The sequence below is a fragment of the Gossypium raimondii genome, chromosome 10, assembly GCF_025698545.1.
Source record: "Gossypium raimondii isolate GPD5lz chromosome 10, ASM2569854v1, whole genome shotgun sequence".
NCBI classification, from domain to species: Eukaryota; Viridiplantae; Streptophyta; class Magnoliopsida; order Malvales; family Malvaceae; genus Gossypium; species Gossypium raimondii.
Genome location: NC_068574.1, coordinates 58279672 through 58300219, shown reverse-complemented (window position 1 = coordinate 58300219; position 20548 = coordinate 58279672). Strand labels below are relative to the sequence as shown.

Below are 20548 nucleotides of genomic sequence, written 5' to 3'. Positions count from 1 at the left end.
AAAAACAGTCGTGGAGATGTTTGTTAGTATGGGTTGGCATGAGAAAGTTCCTCTAGTTATTGAATCTAGCACGAGTGTTGTGCAAGAGTGGTTGTTGGATAGGAGCTATAGACCGTGGATGCTGCGGAATCTATTCATTGGTATCGATTGTGATATTAACCAGTTGTTGCATGCTCAATTTGCAATTATTCATCAACAAGGTAGTAGTATGGCTAATGATCTAGCAAAAGCAAGTATAAAGAGATCTTCAATATTTAAAGCCTGAAGGAGATTATTGTGATTGTTTAAGTTGTTGTTGGCTGCTTCAAGTCATGTGTTATTCGAAGTGTAAGATTATTATGGGTGTTTTGTAATCTTGTTGTCTTTGAAAGAGGTTGAACTTCTCCAACGTCTTCTAATATTTGCTATCTTTATATTGATAGAGAGAAAAAACAATAATAATGAACAAATTTATCTTTAAACCATCATTAAAAAAAATTCTAAAATTAAATTTATCTTACTTTATTTCATTCACTAATAATGTATGAAATTATATACCGTGAATACATTAAATACAAATCTATAATAAACTTTAAAAAATGAACTTTATAGTATAAAAAAATCTTATTGTTTGGCTAAAAGTGAACTTGTTTCCTTAGCTTCTTACGAAATTTTTGTCAGGAATAGTCTAAGCCTTAAGAAACTTTTTCATCTCTAAGTGTTATCTCCAATGACTAGAAAGAGTGCCAGCTATATACTTATTTGTTTCCAACACCAGGGCTCGGGCCGGAGTCGGTAAACCTATTTCCCGTTCCAGGGCTTGGACCGGAGTCAGTAAACTTATTTCCCGTTCCAGGGCTTGGTCCGGAGTCAGTAAACTTATTTCCCGTTCCAGGGCTTGGACCGGAGTCGGTAAACTTATTTCCCGTTCCAGGGCTTGGTCCGGAGTCGGTAAACTTATTTCCCGTTCCAGGGCTTGGTCCGGAGTCCTTGATGCCACCAATAGTTCGGCTATCAATTAACTTATTTCCTACTCCAGGGCTCGGACCTTCGTCTGTAAACTTGTTTCCTACACCAGGGCGCAGGCCGGAGTCCTTTAAACCTCCAAGAGCCAAACCATTACGTAACTTTTGTCCCTCAGCAATGCTTGGGCCGCCGTTCTTAATGCCTCCGATGGTGTGACTACCGGTGAACCTATGTCCCTCACCACTACTCGGGCCCGCCTCTTTGATTGCTCCAAGGTACAAGCCAACATCAAAGATATTAGAAACCCTTCCACCTGCAAAATTTTGGGGCATCAGGGTATTGAAAGGATCACGAGCTTCACCCACAATGGCAATGGAGCTCAGCAATAAAATAATAGAAGCAAAGCTTAAAAAAGATTGATTGGCTACAATATTCATCTTGTCGGAAAATGTGAGAAAACAAAGAGTGTGTGGGATTATTTGGTATGAACAATAAGAAGCTTTGCACTCTATTTATAGAGATAAGTGATGAAATTTGTTGTCGGTATTTTTTGACTAAGAAGAGATTTATTCCAATTCATCTACCTATATTCAACAGAAAAAACGTGGCCATCCTACTCCTAATTTTTCTTCTAATATTCTTATATCCAACATTTATGTTCCCTGTATATTTGAATACATGGGAAAATTAGATTTTATAGATAATAAAAATCAAAATACTTTTATAATAATATAAATTATTATACCGAATTAGTGTACGTAACCCTAATTCAATTAAAGATTTAAAGTTAGTAAAGATGAAAACATTTTATTATATATATATATATATATATAATCGAATACATGTTTATACATTAAACACTCGAGTTAAAGTAACATAGAAAAGTTTGAAATTGCTAGTCTAAGCTAGAAAGTTGAATTTCATTGAAATAGTAGAAGTTGAAGCTAAAATTGAAGTGTTGATTCTTTTTTTTGTTGGGGGGACCGGGGGGGGGGGCTTTTTTCTGGCCGCCTGGCTGCCGGCCTGAGTCACCGCGAAAGTATGTTATTTTCCACCGGCGGCGTCTACCGGGGGGGACCAAAGAACATGCAAAAAATCTTTGACTTTCCAAGGCCTTCAGTATTTAATTACAGGCTTGACGAGATTTAATATGAAAACAAAAGGTTTGACTGATGACTGACCTTTGTAATTTGCATTCGAAGTCACTTACGTTAGTATCTATTTTCATTTACGTCATAAAACTTTAATTTCATCAAATTATATAATTAAACTTTAATCGTTAATAAATTTAGTCATTAATGCTAAACCATTACATATACACATGAAAAACTTTTATCATTAAACTTCAATTCTCATGAAAAACTTTGCTCAAATATCATACACATGACTCAACACGAAATCTTGATAAGTCACATATGTATATTATATAAGGTGGTTCTTACATTAAAATTAGCATAAACAATCTAATTTTTAATAATAAATTATAGATAAAAATTTAAAATCTATATTATAAAATATTTTAAATTGAATAGTTTTTAAATAATAATTAAAATCAAAATTTAAAAATTTGACCGTGACATTTTTGAGACATAGGAATATAATTTTATGTTTCTTAATTTCCATATTAATCTATTTAGCAATTGAACGAAAGAGTAAATAGATTTTAAGTTTGAGACGTAATGTACAATATCAAAGTCCAAGTTTTGTTTCCTTCAATAAGAAAAGTCAAGTTTTGGTACGAGGATAGATTTTATGTTTGATATTTTGGTACAAGGCTCCTATTTTCTAACAATTTTCAATAAATTATTCTTCGTTCCCATTGATATGTGGCAAAATAAGTGTAAGTATTTAAGAGATTTCTATATTATAAGTACTATATTAAATTAGTTCTCTATTATTAAATGGATTAATTTAATCTCTAAACTATTAAAAATTCAAATAAGGACAAATTGAAATAGAGTTTATATTTACTATTTAAAAATATATTTTACTGTATTCCATATGATGATTTATCACCCAAGGTGTGACTTGATTTTGAGTCGGGTTAGTTGTGTTTATTTTTCGGGATTTTTGTGTTCTTATATTTCACCAAAAGATATATTTTACTGTTTAATATAGTTAATATTTTTAAAGTTTTTATGGTTTTGCAAATGAAATCTTTTGTTTGGAATTGAATTGCAATTGAAAAAAATAATTTTCAAGATATCTTTTATACAAAAAATGGTAACTCTAATACAATTTGGACTTAGATTCTTTTTAATAGTATAGGGATTAAACTGATCAGTTTAATAATAGAGAGACTAATATGATATAACTTGTAACACCCCATACCCTACCCGATCGTCAGGTCTGAACAATAGAATGCCACATTCATTGTCGGAGCAACTACAGTTATAATTTTTATCGATTCAATACTTTATATTCACTAACATGCTAGTTACATCATCATATTATATTATATAATCTGGTTTAGGGTTTATTAGAGCTTACGAAAGCTCTTTTGATAACCTAAGACCATTAGAGGACAAAAATGTAAAGTTTGCAAAATATTAGGTTGACATCGCGAATTTGAGGGTTCCTCGTCACAATGCAACTCACTAATGATCTCTTGTCACGACAATAAGGGTTCGACGTCGTGACGTGATCATCTGTTTGCAAAAAGATCCATTTGGTACGTAATCAGATCACTTAAACACATAATCAATTCTTCCACTCAGTCATTTAACCAAAAATGTCACATTCATATGCTCAATTCTAACCATTAATCAACACATTTACATGTACATTACACAAAACTTCATTTCATACTTGATACCTATGACAAATATTGCATTTTTAACCATTTGACCATTTGATGCCAATTCACTACATTTAACATAACATATTCGTATTAAGTTCATTTCAATTTCAACCATCTCAAAACATGACATTTACAAAGACATTTCTACTTAAATACCAACTTATTTATGTATAATATGCAAAATTGACTCAAACTTAGGTACATGCCATATATTAAACGAAAGAGAGATTACACAAACATTGTTGAGTCGAGAATAGCTGTCTGGATGTAGACCAAGCCTCGAGACTTCGAGATTTACCTAAATCTTCACACAGAATGAACAAACCATACACTGAGTGATGTACTTTCATGATTCAAGTCAATAACACAAAAGCATTAACATAATAAAGATACAATCAACATTTGATCAAATTACAACCATTTGGATTACCATTCATGTAACGAATGCCAAATATTATACACAACCTTATTTATACAAACCATATGCATATTTCATATGTATGAATACATAATATACCAATTTCATCAACATTCCATAGCCTTGATTCTACCCTTGTCATCCTAGGTTGCCCGACAACGATGACTTTTAGAGTTCGAATGCTCTACCATTTCAGATGACCTGACAACGACGACTTTTACCAACAACTTATTTTATCATCTTGTATATCTTGAAAACAATGGTTTTCACTATATACACACTTTACCATCCTAGGTGGCTCAACAACGATAGTTCACACTATTTTGATATTCTATCATCCCGGATGGCCCGACAATAATGGCTTTCACTATTTGTATATTCTACCATCCTGGATGACACGACAACAATGATTTTCATCCTAATGCATGCCAACTAACTCAACTTTACTTGGATTGTTAATAGGGTAACCACTGAATCGGTACACATCACAGTTTATATCAATCTTGTATATGATACATTCAATCTAATCCAATTTTCAACATTTGAGACCATCATCATACATATAAACCAATATCATAGTTCTATATATACTATTTCCATAAATGATTCATATCACATATCGCATGTATCAATTAAATCATGTTATTTTCTATTTGTTTAATTCAGTCCAACATCTCGATTTTTAATATCAATCACAACGAATCGATTCATACGATAATTATATATTCACCTCAAAATTCAATCATGCAATTAACATGAATATGTAAACAAAATAAATTGATCGCGAATGTAAAAGTACAATACAAATCCTCGTGTCACTCGTCGACAACTCTCGTTTTTCCTTTCCCTCTCGAAGGTCGGATGTCATTTTTAGCTACATATGATATATAACAAATATACAATATCAATTTTCATCCAATTCCTATTCAAATACAAAGTCAAGCATATTTTTATTTTATTCAATTTAGTTCCTAAACTTGGGATACATATATCTTTCAATATATAGTTTCGATTAAAATTGATTTCACATTCACTTATTAGGGATCCCATACTTTCTAATCCTAGCATAATTTCGTGATAGATTTTAATTTTTCAATTTTGTCCTTAATGTCACAAAATCAATTATCAAGCTTAATTAAATTTTCTAATCAATTCCACCACTTATTAGTACCTTACAACTAACCTTAACATGCTTATATTCATATCTCAAATTATCATCAAAATTTAGAGCTTATAACAATGAAACCCAAAATAAATCCTCATAAATTCCTAAATCTATCATATGGGCTTTGAATATCTAACATTATTCATCAAGAATGTAAAAATTAGTATAAAAACTAACCCAGTTATCCAATTGAATTCTCCAATGAAGAAACAAAAATGGAAAAACAAAAGCTAGAAGACGGTGGAGAAAGATGATGAGAATGATTCCATCTTTCTCTCCACTAACCTTAATATATATTGATTAATCTTAGTTTAGATGAATTAATTATGATTAATTTAGTTAAGGTTAGGGATGGATGCATGATTTTACTTCAAGGGAGCGATGAAACTTCTAATTTGAACATCATTTTTTTAACGTAAAAAAGTGTCAATTCTTCTCATATACTTTTTTTTCTTATTAAACAAATCAATTTAATGTTTTTTTAAAAAAGCATGAGCGATTTAACGTAAAAAAATTAAAAGGACAAAATCACACTTTAAATTAAAGTCCATGTTGGGCCTCTAAGTTTAGTCTTTCAAGGTCCATCATACATTTATATTTGGTTACTATTAAAGTTATATAATTAAAAATTGAAAAATACTTTGTTAATATAAAGTATAGCCTTATGGCTTAAGAGGGTGAATTATATAAAATACAATTTGGTCAATGGAGATGAATGTTATACAATGTGGACACCAAATCTAAAATACATGATAATTTATATATAAAAGTCAAAAATCTAAAAATTCCATAGGGGGTGGCCGCCCCACGCCCCCTAGATCCATCCCCGGATAAGGCATTAACATACATATCTTAATTATAAAATTTATCTATCCTCCACTAATTCAGGATTAAAATTGGCTTATTAACCATTTTGGTCCCTTGGATAATTATTATCTAGGTCCCAAGCCTTTTCCTAATTAAAATTCTATAGCGATTGAACTTTTACTATTTAGTCCTTGAACCTTAATTAACTACTCTTTCAGCTAAATTACTTAACCGAACTTCAATATATTTTTATATTAACTTCATAAATATTCTTATTTTATATTTTAGGACCTGGTTTACGGAAATAGAGTTTAAAACTACATTTTCGATACCATTAAAAATCGATTGTTATATAACTCCTATAATATAGAATCTCTCAAGTACTTTAACCAACAAAAAATATGAAAAATGTTTTCCAGTACATATATCACTAAAAACAAATTGTCATATATCGACGACTTAAAAATTGTCAATAAAAACCAAAAATTTGTTACTATAGCTCTGAAAAAAGTTATACTGATGGGAGAAACAATTATTCTAACGATTACCGGTGAAAAAAAACGACTTTTAAAGTAAATCCAAGTGTCCATACCGACGGTATGAGCATCGGTGATATAACGCTCATATGTAGGCATCGTCTTCAATAGTTAATTGCTCTTACATACAACGAAGGATATGTCCATTAGTATAGGAAATTTCAATTATATCACTAAACATATAATGATAGTATAGAGAATGTGAGTGTAGGGTCCAATTATTAATATTATAATTTCAATTAATAATATAGTCCAAGCAAAATCCAATTAAACCAAATAAATAATTCAAACAAAGTCTAAACAGTCCTAGACATATTCCCATGGAAGATCACCTTGTAAAATTAGAAAAGAAAAAAAGTGATTCAATTAAGAGTAATTTAATCATGAAATCAATATAAAATAATAAAGTATCGAAACTTATTTAGAGTAATGCTTAAAGTTTTTATCTAGTATTTAGATAACGCGGGTTTAAACTCTGCCATCCTCTCTTCCCCTCCTTCAATAGAGTAATATGAACATTATTTTGACTTGGTTAATTACAACAAAATCCACCCTCTTCTAGTTTCTTTGATGTAAGTGTACAATATTTAACAGGGAAAGGAAGATGGATGTTTCTCATGGTTAAAAAACTCGGAATAGTGGTTGAATCAATCCAACCATAAATTAGATCATTAGTTTGATCTCAATTAAATAAATTATTAAAAATTCATAAAAATAAAAATAAATTATTTAAAAAATTATAAAATTAGTTCAACTGTCGATTCAATAAATTCTAAGTAGTTTGATAAAGTATATCAACTAATTTCTAGTTCAACTGATCTAATCTGATTCTAATTTCTATACAAATATATCATTTTATTATTGTAGAAACAATATTTTGTATGCTCAAATAAAAAGAAATCAATAAAATCCTTTTGCCCAATTTAATTTCTCAAATTTCAAGGCCCACAAAATCACTCCTCTATTGGACTTGTCTAAGTTTCGGGTTAATGCTGATTTGGGCTGATATTTTATTTGTAAATCTTGCTTTACAAAATTGAAACCATTGAATTTTGGGTCCATTTCTTCTTTAAGCCCCTCCTTAATAGATTTGTAGCTTGAATTTCAAATTCTTGGATCATTTGGTCCGTCACTTTTATATTTATATTCCCAGCAATTCCCTCTAAAATACTTCTATTTGTTTATTATACTATAGAGAGGTGAATCTTAGATTCGAGACATAATTAATAATATTTATATTGGACAGCAATTCTCTCTAAATTGAATAATTGCTATTAGGCCCCTAAAATTTTCTAATTTAATCTTAGTCCCTAACACAAAATTTTTAGCTTCATCCCTGTCTACACATCTTATTGAAACTAGCATTTAAAAATTCAATTGACAACTAAGTCGATAGAAATACCTAATTGATATGACAGTAATACTTGAGAAAATAAAAATATTTTAAAATTTGAGAACCAATTTAAAATCTAAACCATAGTTTGCGGATGTGTAGCGCAATTAACTTTAAATGTTATGATAGCATGTTAATATAAGCGAAGACATACTCTAATATAAATATATAAGTAGTTATTTTACATGCAGAACTTTACAACAGTTGAGACGAATGTTGATAACAGAGGGAAAATTTTATCCCCCCTTGGCATGGGCTTCAATTGTGTATGTCTGATATCCCTTACATATGCAATGGATGCAATCAGCTAGGGTTGGGACTATGTTACCGAAGTTCCGTTACGCACTACAGGTTCGACCTTCCTGCTGAATGTCGCCGGCCTCACCTTCTCGAACCTTTTTTCCACCCATGTTGTCCGAGCTGCAATTTCATTTTTCACTGGTCGCCTCCGTCTCGACTGTATTATAACGGAACAACATTGTGCCAAGCATGTGGAAGTAATGTAAATGGTTATACTTACTATTGCAATAGACATGGACATTATTTGCACCCAGTTTGTGCAAATCTGCCATTGATTTTCCCTCATTATTTCGGAGTTTAATTCAAGCTTTACGAAGAGGCTCCAACGAAATGTCTAATATGTTACTGTCGGGTTATCTCGAGTTCGGTCAAGGGCTGGTCCTATTTTTCTTCTTCTGGTTAGTAATCTTTCATACGAAATGCGTGGCGAATTTGATTCATAATAACTGGAGATCGAGATCGAACACGACGGGAAATCGAACGGTGGTAGCTTCACGGAATAATGGTGAAATTGCGAGGACGAAGTATGGTAGGATTATGCCTTTGTTGAAATATCTCAAGCTTTCTATTACGCTCGGATTCAGTTTCTTTCATTTCGGGCCTTTTACGATTTCTCTAAATGCCTCCGATGGAGATTCAAACATGCCATATATATATATAAGAAATCACAACCAAGCATTTAGTTCACTGAATATAAGATTATTTATTTTATAATAGAATTATTAAAATATAAAATTACTTATAACTTTTCATGTATGCAGCATTACCATTTTTGGTTCATTTAGCTATAATATAATTTTATTGTTTAATATAAAGAATATAAATTTATCTAAAAGCATATTTTACTAGAGTGTGAGTTTCCTCTTAGAATTTACTTTTTTACTTTTTTTTCTTTTCATTAAACATTATTTGATTCATGTCTTTAGTAGAAAAGTATTGCAAGACAAGAGGGTGTTGTTGAGCATCCACCCATAAGTATATGAGTGTTTGGTGCATTAATGAAGCACATTACACTTTCAAATTGAGATTTGAGTTCAAACTTTAAAAATGACATTGTTAAGAAGATCAATTAATCTTCCTAAACCAAAGTCTCACAAACATAAATGTAATCTTCAAACTGCCTAAACAATTTATATGTATTCTTATATTTTACGTTTTCCGCAACTATCTCAACATTTGGAACAATACCATTAATAATTAACTTGACCTTTCAAAAATATATAAATCTTCCGTACATAATACAGAGAAAATTCAAATAATAAAAAAACCACTTGAAGCTCTAAAAAAGATTGAGGTGTATAGATGAATTGTCAGCCTGAATTAACCATTTTGGGGAGTGCATAAGATGAGAAAACAGATAAAATGGCAGCATATATAAATGCAAAGAGAAGCAAACTAGCCGATGCATAAGCTTTATCAAGATAGTCATCAAGGTCATCCACATTTGTCGCGTCAGCAAGTGACTTCGGATCTTTGGTTGCACCAAACCCAGCTGCCGAACCAGTGGCTAATAAATACGATATTTCCTGCACCAAAATTAATAGGAATATAACATTAAAAATATAATACGAATTACTATGATGTCAAAATTTATATAAATACAAAATATATTGTTATTAGTATTATATATATGGATTAACTGTGAAACTCTTACATGAGATTTATGCATGCAATTAGAAAGGTTCCTCCAAATTTTCATTGGTAAAAATCATGGTTATTGGAATCATATATACCAACCAATATGTATCAAGAAAATAAAAGTTAAACTATAAGTGTGATACTAGATTATGGCACACTCAGTGAAAAATATATGGAACAAATATATTTGTTAAAATTTGTTATAAAAATTAAATAAGGCTTTGGTTGAAATGGTGATATTAAATATTTAAATTTAATTGTATTGTGGGTTCAAATCTTAGTTATTTTATTAATTTTATATAAAAATACAAAAAATACACTTATAATATACATTATAACCTATTGTGCATATAAAAGGATATTTTAGTAAATTTTAAGTAAAGGTACGAAAAAATAACAATAAATATGCCTGTGTTGTACCCGACTCAACTAGGGATTTAAATTTAAGTAAAGAAATGAAAAAAATAACAATAAATATGCCTGTTGTACCAGGTAATTACATTTTGATCAAATGATAAAATTACAATTTTAATCTTTCTCAAAAAATAATAATTAAATTTAAACTATTGTAACACAAAATTTTCAGGTTTAATCCTCAAATTCTAATATTTATTTCACCCAAAACAAAATTTTGAATTCACCCTACAATCTCGATAAGAATTCTATTGAAATATAGAATTAATACTTTCAAAGTTTTAATATCATAGGAAGATTAAGACTTAATTGCAATTTAATCCACATAAAATTGAAAGACGTAAAAAAGAATTAAAAAAATAAAAATGTATTAGTTGGGGAATGATTAAATTGTACCTTATCCCCATAGAAATCAACAAGAAAGGCACGATCCCCAAATTACCAATCTACTAAATAACCTTTACAATTCCACACGTGGTATAGAATTTTAGGTCCATTTTTTAGTTTTAGGCCTAGTTTAACTTAAAAAATGGATTTAAATTTTTGTCTAAATTGACCGAATAAAAATGCTAAAATTTGAGTATGGCATAGTTTATTTGTATTAATTTTTTATATTATTTTTTTATATAAAAAAATTTAAACAATATAATACATCACATATACAACAACATTAAAATAAATGTTTCCCACTAAATTAAAAAATTATTTATACTTAAATAACACTTATATAGAGGCAACTTTGCAAATAAATATTTCTAAAATAGTATCAAACTTAACAATAAAATAAAATTTATACAATATCCAAACACTAACAACAAAATAGAGTGAAACGATGACAAAACAGTAACAGTTTTATTGTTTTTCAAATTCGAGTGGGGTTGGGCTTGGATCAAAAAAAACTTATTCGGGCCTATTTTTTGCCCAAATTTTTTAGACTTATATTTTATTCAAACCCTCTCACATCTAGAACAAAGGGCGAAATGGATTACGTCAACCATGGTACACAATAATGGGTGACTCTTTACGCGTTAGTCATAGTAAATTCTGTGCTTAGTCCCTACTTTTACCAAACGAGGTTCGTTGTAATTTAGAAAAAGAAAAAAACTAAAGTCACCGACTACTCCCTTGGACCCTTGCTCTCTTATTCCAACTTTTATTCCTTTTTAGATATTGAACCTTGAGGGGCGGCGGCTTTGGAACCATAGGATCAACAAAAATTAATCAAGATGCTTATTTCCTTGAAGTTTCGTTTCAAAGTCTAATTTAATTATAAACTAACAGTCTTATTTTAATTTAAAGTTTCAACTTATTAATGTAATATTCAAAATTCGACTATAACGTCTAGGTCGGGTTTTGAGTGTTACTTGAATTAACCATTTTGGGAGTGCATAAGATGAGAAAACAGATAAAATGGCAGCACATATAAATGCAAAGAGAAGCAAACTAGCCGATGCATAAGCTTTATCAAAATAGTCATCAAGGTCATCCACATTTGTCGAGTCAGCAAGTGACTTCAGATCTTTGGTGGCACAAACCCCAGCTGCCGAACCAGTGGCTAATAAATACGATATTACCTGCACCAAAATTAATATGAATATAACATTAAAAATATAATACGAATATGTCAAAATTTATATAAATATAAAATATATTGTTATTAGTATTATATATATGGATTAACTGTGAAACTCTTACATGAGATTTATGCATGCAATTAGAAAGGTTCCTCCAAATTTTCATTGGTAAAAATCATGGTTATTGGAATCATATATACCAACCAATAAGTATCAAGAAAATAAAAGTTAATCTATAAGTGTGATACTAGATTATGGCACACCCAGTGAAAAATATATGGAACAAATATATTTTTAAAATTTGATATAAAAATTAAATAAGGCTTTGGTTGAAATAGTAAAATTAAATATTTAAAATTAATTGTATTGTGGGTTTAAATCTTAGTTATTTTATTAATTTTATATAAAATACAAAAAATACACTTATAATATACAATATAACCTATTGTGCATATAAAAGGGTATTTTAGTAAATTTTAATTGAATTGATATCTAGTGACTCGTGACAATCGACTCAACTAAGGATTTAAATTTAAGTAAAGATATGAAAAATAAATAACAATAAATATGCCTGTGTTGTACCGGGATTTAATTACATTTTGATCAAATGATAAAATTACAATTTTAATAATTACAATTTTAATCTTTCTCAAAAATAATAATTAAATTTAAACTATTGTAACACAAAATTTTCAGCTTTAATCCTCAAATTTTAATATTTATTTCACCCAAAACAAAATTTTTGAATTCACCCTACAGACAATCTCGATAAGAATTCTATTGAAATATAGAATTAATACTTTCAAAGTTTTAATATCATAGGATGATTAAGACTTAATTGCAATTTAATCCACATAAAAATTGAAAGACGTAAAAAAGAATTAATAAAAAAAAATAGAATGATTAAATTGTACCTTATCCCCATAGAAATCGACAAGAAAGGCACGATCTCCAATTACCAATCTTTTTCCAGTAGCAAATTCACAACCTACTAAATAACCTTTACAATTCCGCACGTGCTTCTATAGAATTTTAGGTCCATTTTTTAGTTTTAGGCTCAGTTTAGCTCAAAAAAGTATATTTAAATTTTGTCTAAATTAATCGGGTAAAAATATTAAAATTTGAGTACGGTATAGTTTGCTTGTATTAATTTTTATATTATTATTTTTATATAAAAAATTTAAACAATATAATACATCACATATACAACAACATTAAAATAAATATTTCTCAATAAATTAAAAAAATATTTATACTTAAATAACACTAATATAGAGGTAACTTAGCAAATAAATACTTCTAAAATAGTATCAAACTTAATAATAAAATAAATTTTATACAATATTCAAACACTAACAACAAAATAGTAGCAATACAATAATGAAATGATGACAAAACAGTAACAGTTTTATTGTTTTTCAAATTCGAGTTGAGTTGGGCTTGGGTCAAAAAAACTTATCCGGACCTATTTTTTACCCAAATCTTTCAGACTTATATTTTATTCAAACCCTCTCACATCTAAAACAAATCTTCGGGCCAAATCGATTACGTCAACCATGGTACACAATAATGGGTGACTCTTTCCGCGTTAGTCATAATAAATTCTGTGCTTAGTCCCTACTTTTTCCGCGTTAGTCATAATAAATTCTGTGCTTAGTCCCTACTTTTACCAAACAAGGTTGGTTGTAATTTAGAAAAAGAAAAAACTAAAGTCACCGACTACTCCCTAGTCCCTTGGACCCTTGCTCTCTTATTCCAACTTTTATTCCTTTTTAGATATCGAACCTTGAGGGGCGGCGGCTTTGGAACCATAGGATCAACCACTTTTAACGTGTTAATTATTTTATTTTCAATATTAAAACTATAAAAAATAATTCAACAAAAATTAATCAAGATGCTTATTTCCTTGAAGTTTCGTTTCAAAGTCTAATTTAATTATAAACTAACAGTCTTATTTTATCTATAAATTTGCTCCAATCATGCCTGTATCCATGATATGCAGTTCTTTTTTATTGTCAAACCTTAGGCGAGACATGTTCACAATCAAAACAGGAAACCATTCTAGTCACCCGCAGCATGATCTTTGTCACAAAATCTCTTCCGCTTTTTACATCTGCAAAATCTGCGGGCATTCTGGGTTCGGACCGCGGTTCTCGTGTCCTCAGAGCTGCAATTTCAATCTCCATGAAGAATGTTGCACCAATTTTACTTACCATACTGCTTTCAATTTCCCCTCATTTCTTGCTGGCTCTAACTTCGTCGTTTCCAGAGATCCTCCCCGAAATCTACCATGCACTGCCTGTCAGTTGCCCATAGAAGGTCGATACTATCAATGCAATAACAAGAGAACCAATTTACATCTTCTTTGTGTAAGGCTTCCTACCACCCTAACCATAAGTGGGATGCAAACGACACTGAGCAACCGTTGCAACGTTAGATGCTCGTACCGATCATGTCCAAATATAAATGGTGGCTGGTCCTATGTCTCCCATAATGGTACCAATTATCATGTGGCTTGTTGGAAAGCTATGATGCTGAGACCCGATAACGTATATAAACCCCAGGCATTTTGGAACAAAATCCCTCGGTCTACCGTCGCTCGAAAGAATTGAAACTCGCTTTTGCTGCTCATTGCCAGGCTGTGTGTGGAAGCCCTTTTTTGCCTTGTGTTTTCTTTTTGTTGTTCTGCATCTTGCCATGTTAAGTTTGTATGTGTAGTATGTGGAGATATAGGAAGCTATTTTGCTTTTTGTGTGTCGCGAAGGCAGTCAAGCTACAAATCGGAAGAAAGGATTACATCAACAGGCTTAAACCTAAATCATTATTGGGATGCTAACCTTGGGACTTAATCACTGTTGCGTTGCCTATTTTGTTTCTTCTCCCCTATTTTATCTTCGTGTTTGTATGATTTCTCCCTTAATATACTTTTGTTGGTTGAGAAAAAAAAAATGCAGTCTAATTTCCTCCAAAAAAATCAGCTTGGATTTTCCAAACTCAGTTACCAATCTATTTCATTTACTCAGATTTGGGTTAATTTCACCAAACCTTCTCAAATTTTGAGTCAATTTTTAATAACTTCAAAATGTTCTAATAGAAACCTTGCACAATCTATACAATTCTAATCCGGTCCTTCCATCAGTCAATCTATTTGAATAATATCTTCTTTTGCTTGGCAATGGCAAGGCTGAGTTACTAGGATTTTCAAGGTCCCAAATTCGAGTCTCACCCTATATAAAATATGTGGATTCTCTTTGTAATAGCCCAATTTTGCCCTGGCCCAGATTACGAACAATAAAACAAAATAAATAGAACCCAAAATGAACAATAAAAAAAGAGTCCAGTCCATTTACAAAACTAGGCCCAAATAGCCCAAATCAGTAACCTAATGGCCCAGCGGCCCAAAAACTTAATTTTTTTGCCAAAGTCGCTTCTCCTTGATCATGTTGTTGTGCCTCATCCCAAGGCCTGACGCGCGTCTGCCACCTTACACCAAAATGGCAGAGGGTGCCTCTTCTCTCCCCTCCGTTGACCGCGTCAGTACTTGCAAGAAAAGAGAAAGAAAAAGGACCACGGAAGCAAAAAAAAAAAAGGCAAAGAGCAGTGGTTAAACAGTAGCAAAAAATAGTAAAATATAGCATATAAATCGGCTATAAAAGCCACAACAACCCATGTAATTTTTTACGCACAAAAAAAGTAATAAAATAGAGAACAGAATATAAACATTTAGAAGGTGATCTCTTTTATTTTTTATTTTTTTATTTGAATATATTATTATATAAATAAATTAAAATAAAAAGAAAAAAACTCACCTGATGTTCGTTTTCCGCCGTCGGGAGCCGAAGGGTTCTTTGCCCTTTTGGTGACTTTTGGCCATTTTCTAAAAAACTGGACCCCAGATTTGGATTCTAGGAGTCGAGAGTATCAAAAGGGTTTTTTTTTTCAAAATTTTTCGGCCGCCGTCACCAATGACCGGTGGCCGCGGCGAACGAACGACGGCATCATGGCCGAACATGGGGAGGCTGGAGAGAAAAAGAAAAGGTTGTAGAGTTTTTTTTTTAAACTGTTTTGAAATGAATTTTTTTTTATTTTTTTTCACTTATATAGGCCCCAAAACGGTGTTGTTTTAGGACTAGCTTCAAACGCTCAAAACGGAGTCGTTTTGACGCAACCCAAAAAATGACCCAATTTGACCTAGGATCCGCTTGTTTTTCCTTGGAAGGGATATTTTCTATTTTGACCCTTCCACTTTTGCAGTTGGTTTCAATCTAATCCTGTATTTTTTATTTTTTTGATTTCGCCATTCTATTTCATTTTGTTTTCACTTTGGTCCTTAGACTATTTTTGGAAAAAGACACTTGAAACGACGTAGTTTCGAGGCAGACCCAAAGATCGACCCGACCCGATCCAAGGATCCTTTTTTTTACAGTAGTATATTTACAATTTTAGTCCTTCTTCCATTTGAGTTGTTTTAATTTAGTCCTAATTTCGCTATTCTTTCTTTTAGAAATTTTGCCACTCAAATTTATCCCGTTTTCAATTAAGTCCTCGGCTTGCTGATCTTCTGGAGAAAGGATGCGTGTCATGGGGGTTGGGGTAATTTTGCATTTAGCCCCTATATATTTTCTTGCTTTTCATTTTAGTCTTTATTTACTTATTTTATCATAATTTATACTTTTAACTTCATTTTCATTCTGATTTAGTCCTTGGTCTATTTAATTTCATTTTTCACGAAAGTTTTATTTATTTATTTATGTGTTTATTTTTCATTGATTCCTTTATTCTTTTGGTATCTAAAATTTATAGTGTTCTTTATAATTTTATTTTGCACATTTTGCTATTATTATTATTATTATTTATTTTTCATCTTTTTGTTCTTTTATTTTTATTTTTACATTATTATTTAATTAGTATTAGAATTGGTAATTATAATATGATTATTGCCATTGTTTATTTGTTATTTTATTATTATGGTTACATCATCATTTACTAGTATGATATTTTATTTTCTCATATATCATTGTTTCATTTTTACATATTATCATTTTATTTTATTTTGTTATAACCATGTCATGAATCGTGTTTAAATATACTTACGCATTTTTTATACTATGCTCAAACAAGTTAAATGCCACCTTAAGCGTTACGTTCATTTTTTTCGTACGATGCATAAAAATGAAAATTTTTAATCCGAGGTAATGTTCATTATTTTTGGAATTAGAAGAATCGTGTTCCTAACTCACGGGATATGGCTCCTTTCTAAAACCAACATAATCGAATACCCATTTCAAAAATAAGAGACAAGATTTAAATAACAATCAAATGGCATTTATTCTCGTTTTCGAGAATTAAAAGTATCGTGTCCTAACTTACGGGGTATGGTCTTTCTTCTCGTTGAACTTGAACCTTTTCACGAAAATTACTTTAGTTAGGTAATGCGTTAATACAAAAAGAATCGTGTTTTAAACTCTTTTCAAAATTTCAATTCACGACACTAAGACATTATGTAACAGACCAATTTTTAGTGGTGTCGGAAACAATGATTCGAGATTTCTAAATCCGACGAGTGAGTTCAAAAATTTTATTATTTAATTATTATTTATGAGTCAAGTGTGATTTTAGAAAGATTTTTGAATTATTAGTTTGTGTTTTTAAAATAATTTATTAGGTTAAGTGGTCCCAAAAACGAGGTATCAAGACCTCGATTTTATAAACTGAGCCGTAAATATTTTTATAAATATTTACAGAGTGTCATTAAGTTAGTATTAAAGTTTCGTTATAAAATTTTAACGTTTTGATAGTTAATTAATTAAAAAGGACTAAATTTAAAAAGGTGCAAAACTTGTCAGAGTGATAAAATAGCCTAAATGTTAAATGAGGAAGGACTTGAAGGGTAAATAAGCCTAAAATAAGAGGCTGGACGACATGAGTGTAGAAAAAAATCATGAAATTAGTGTGAACAAGGGGTAAAATTGGAAATGAAATAAAACTTAATAGTTAAAAATAGGATTTAATTGAATATCTAGACATTTCTTCATAATTCTCAGCCAAAGGCACCATTGAATAACCCTTAAGAAGCTGGTTTTAATTATTTTTACTTCATATCAAGAGCCCGTTCATCAACGAGAAAAAAAATTAGTTGAATAGTCCCTAAACTACTACCAATTTTACAATTCAACCTAGGTAAGTTCGTATGATTAAACTTTCATGATTATTTATTAATTTATGAATGATATAATGCATTTATTCATATTCTTATTATTGAAACTAAAGTTTATTGTTAAAATATGAAATTGAAATGAATGCTTAAAACAAGGAAAACGCAGGATATAGTACAATCATTTTATAGCAAAAGATGAATTGACGGATAAGACCATGGTTGGACCATGACAATGTTCATATGTAAGACCATAGCTGGGCTATGGCATTTTAATGAAAAGACCATAACTGGGTTATGACACTTTGAACGTAAGACTATGGTTGGACCATGGCAGTATTTATAAGTAAGACCATAGTTGGGCTATGGCATTCTAATGATAAGACCATAACTAGGTTATAGCACTACGAATGTAAGACCATGGCTAGGCCTTGGCAATGCATCTGTAAGACCATAGTTGGACTATGGCACAAAGAAAACGATGTACTCATATCTGTAAGTCGTTCCTCAATTTAGTAAGAATTGGTAAAAGACCTATGTGAATGAATTGAAAGTTATATTGATTATTAATAATATTGATTTGAAGGAAGTGTGTTCATTGACTTATGTTGTATTTGACAGGGAGAATGTATGATTTATTTACAATTTAGTTTATTATATTAAGTTCGGTAAGATCAATGTTTAATCTATTGAACTTACTAAGCTTCATCAAGCTTATTCGTGTTGTTTTATTTTCTTGTAGATTAACGTGTGATCGAAGATCGGGTCAACACATCAAGCCGCACTATCCAGTTTAATCTAGTAGTTTTTGAAATATAAATTTTGGTTTATATGGAATGTATAAGGTTGGTTTTGCAATGAAATAGTTTGAATTATGGTTGTGAATCTTAAATGTTTGTATGAGTGTAATTAGTAGTAGAATTTGATAAATCAATAAAATGAGTTAAATGGGTAAGTATAAATAATTGATTTATATGTAATGTTATATTATGTTTAGAACGTGTATTGGTTGGTTTTGATTGCTTGGTTTGGATATGTTAGTGTATTTAAATGTTGTGTATAGGTTGATGTCAAAAAGGATGAGAAAAGAGACCTTAAAATGACCTATTTTCGTCCACACGGGCAGAGACACGGGCGTGTGTCTTAGCCGTGTATGACATACGGCCATGCACATGGGCGTGTAGTCTAGCCGTGTGCCCCCTGCACTTTGAAATTTCAAAACAGAATGCCCAGGTATTTGTACACGGCCTAGCATACGGCTTGGCCGTGTGACCCCTGTAATTTGTACACGGCCTAGCACACGAACGTGTGGTTGGCTGTGTGACCTAAGTCAGAGAATTACATGGGTAAGGACACAGGTTGGGACACAGCCATGTGCCTCGCATCGTATGCCCACATGGTCTAAGACACGAGCATGTCTTACAGCCGACCATACGGGCGTGTGCCCCTTACTCCTTAAAAAACTTTTTAAATTTTGGGAAAAATTCCCTAAGTATTCGGATTAGTCCCAATTCACTTTTAAGGTGTATATTGGGTCTTGATGGCCCATTTAGGAGACAGTATGAGTGTTATATAATTGATTCTTGACATGTATAATAAAAGTTGTGAAATGTTCGTATTTAATGCGTAAAGTCTGGTAATGCTTCATAACCTTATTCTAGTGACGGATAAGGGTTATGGGTGTTACACATTAATTAATAAATTACGTACCAATTTTAGGCATTACGAAGGCACTAATCCTTCCTCATGTGTAACCGACTCCTGAACCCATTTTTTAAATTTTGTAGACCAAAAATTGTTGTTTTAATAAATCAAACCGTTTATTAAAACGATCAAATTACGAGGTGACCCGATCACACCTCATAAAAAAGGATAGGTGGCGACTCCCATTTTCGTTTTTAAATAAGAAGTCAATTAAAAAAAAAGGTTTCGACACTCTTTGTTGGTCGTAGTTGTTAGTTTGCTAGCTATTTAGTTTATTTGTTGAGTTAGTTATTAAACGTTTGTAATGATTGATTGTATTGGAATTGTTATAACTTGAAAAGAAAGAACTTCTTTCGTTAGGCTGTTGAGGTCACGACGAGCTCATGTTAGAGAGTCACGTCACGTTGAGAAATTCCTCGAGGTCGCAACAAGCTGCGTCATTCAATATTAGTTTCTTTTTCAACTTATCTATTGATATATATGGTGTGCCTTCCTTAAAATACTTGCCTTTTGGTATCATTCATGTTTGTTTCACGATTTATATTTAATGTTTCATGGGTGTCCCTCTCAATAAAGTCAATTTCAAGATTTGAACATGCATCTCTCTTTGAGAGTGCAATTTATCTTACCACAACATTGATGGTCACTAAACTAACTATAATTACGACAAAGGCAGGCAGACCTATCGAACAATAGTATA

General features: G+C 31.1%; 1 protein-coding gene across 1 annotated transcript; it reads right to left on the bottom strand.

The window, feature by feature from the left end:
- Positions 1–449: 449 nt before the first annotated feature.
- Positions 450–1425, bottom strand: LOC105776000 (uncharacterized). Its single transcript, XM_012598471.2, has one exon. It carries the CDS (start codon positions 1380–1382, stop codon positions 738–740), a length of 645 nt encoding a protein of 214 aa, XP_012453925.1. The 5' UTR covers positions 1383–1425; the 3' UTR covers positions 450–737.
- Positions 1426–20548: the final 19123 nt, after the last annotated feature.

Coding starts and splice junctions, on each gene's coding strand:
- LOC105776000 (XM_012598471.2), bottom strand. CDS start 1,382: ATGAATATTGTAGCCAATCAATCTTTTTTAAGCTTTGCTTCTATTATT.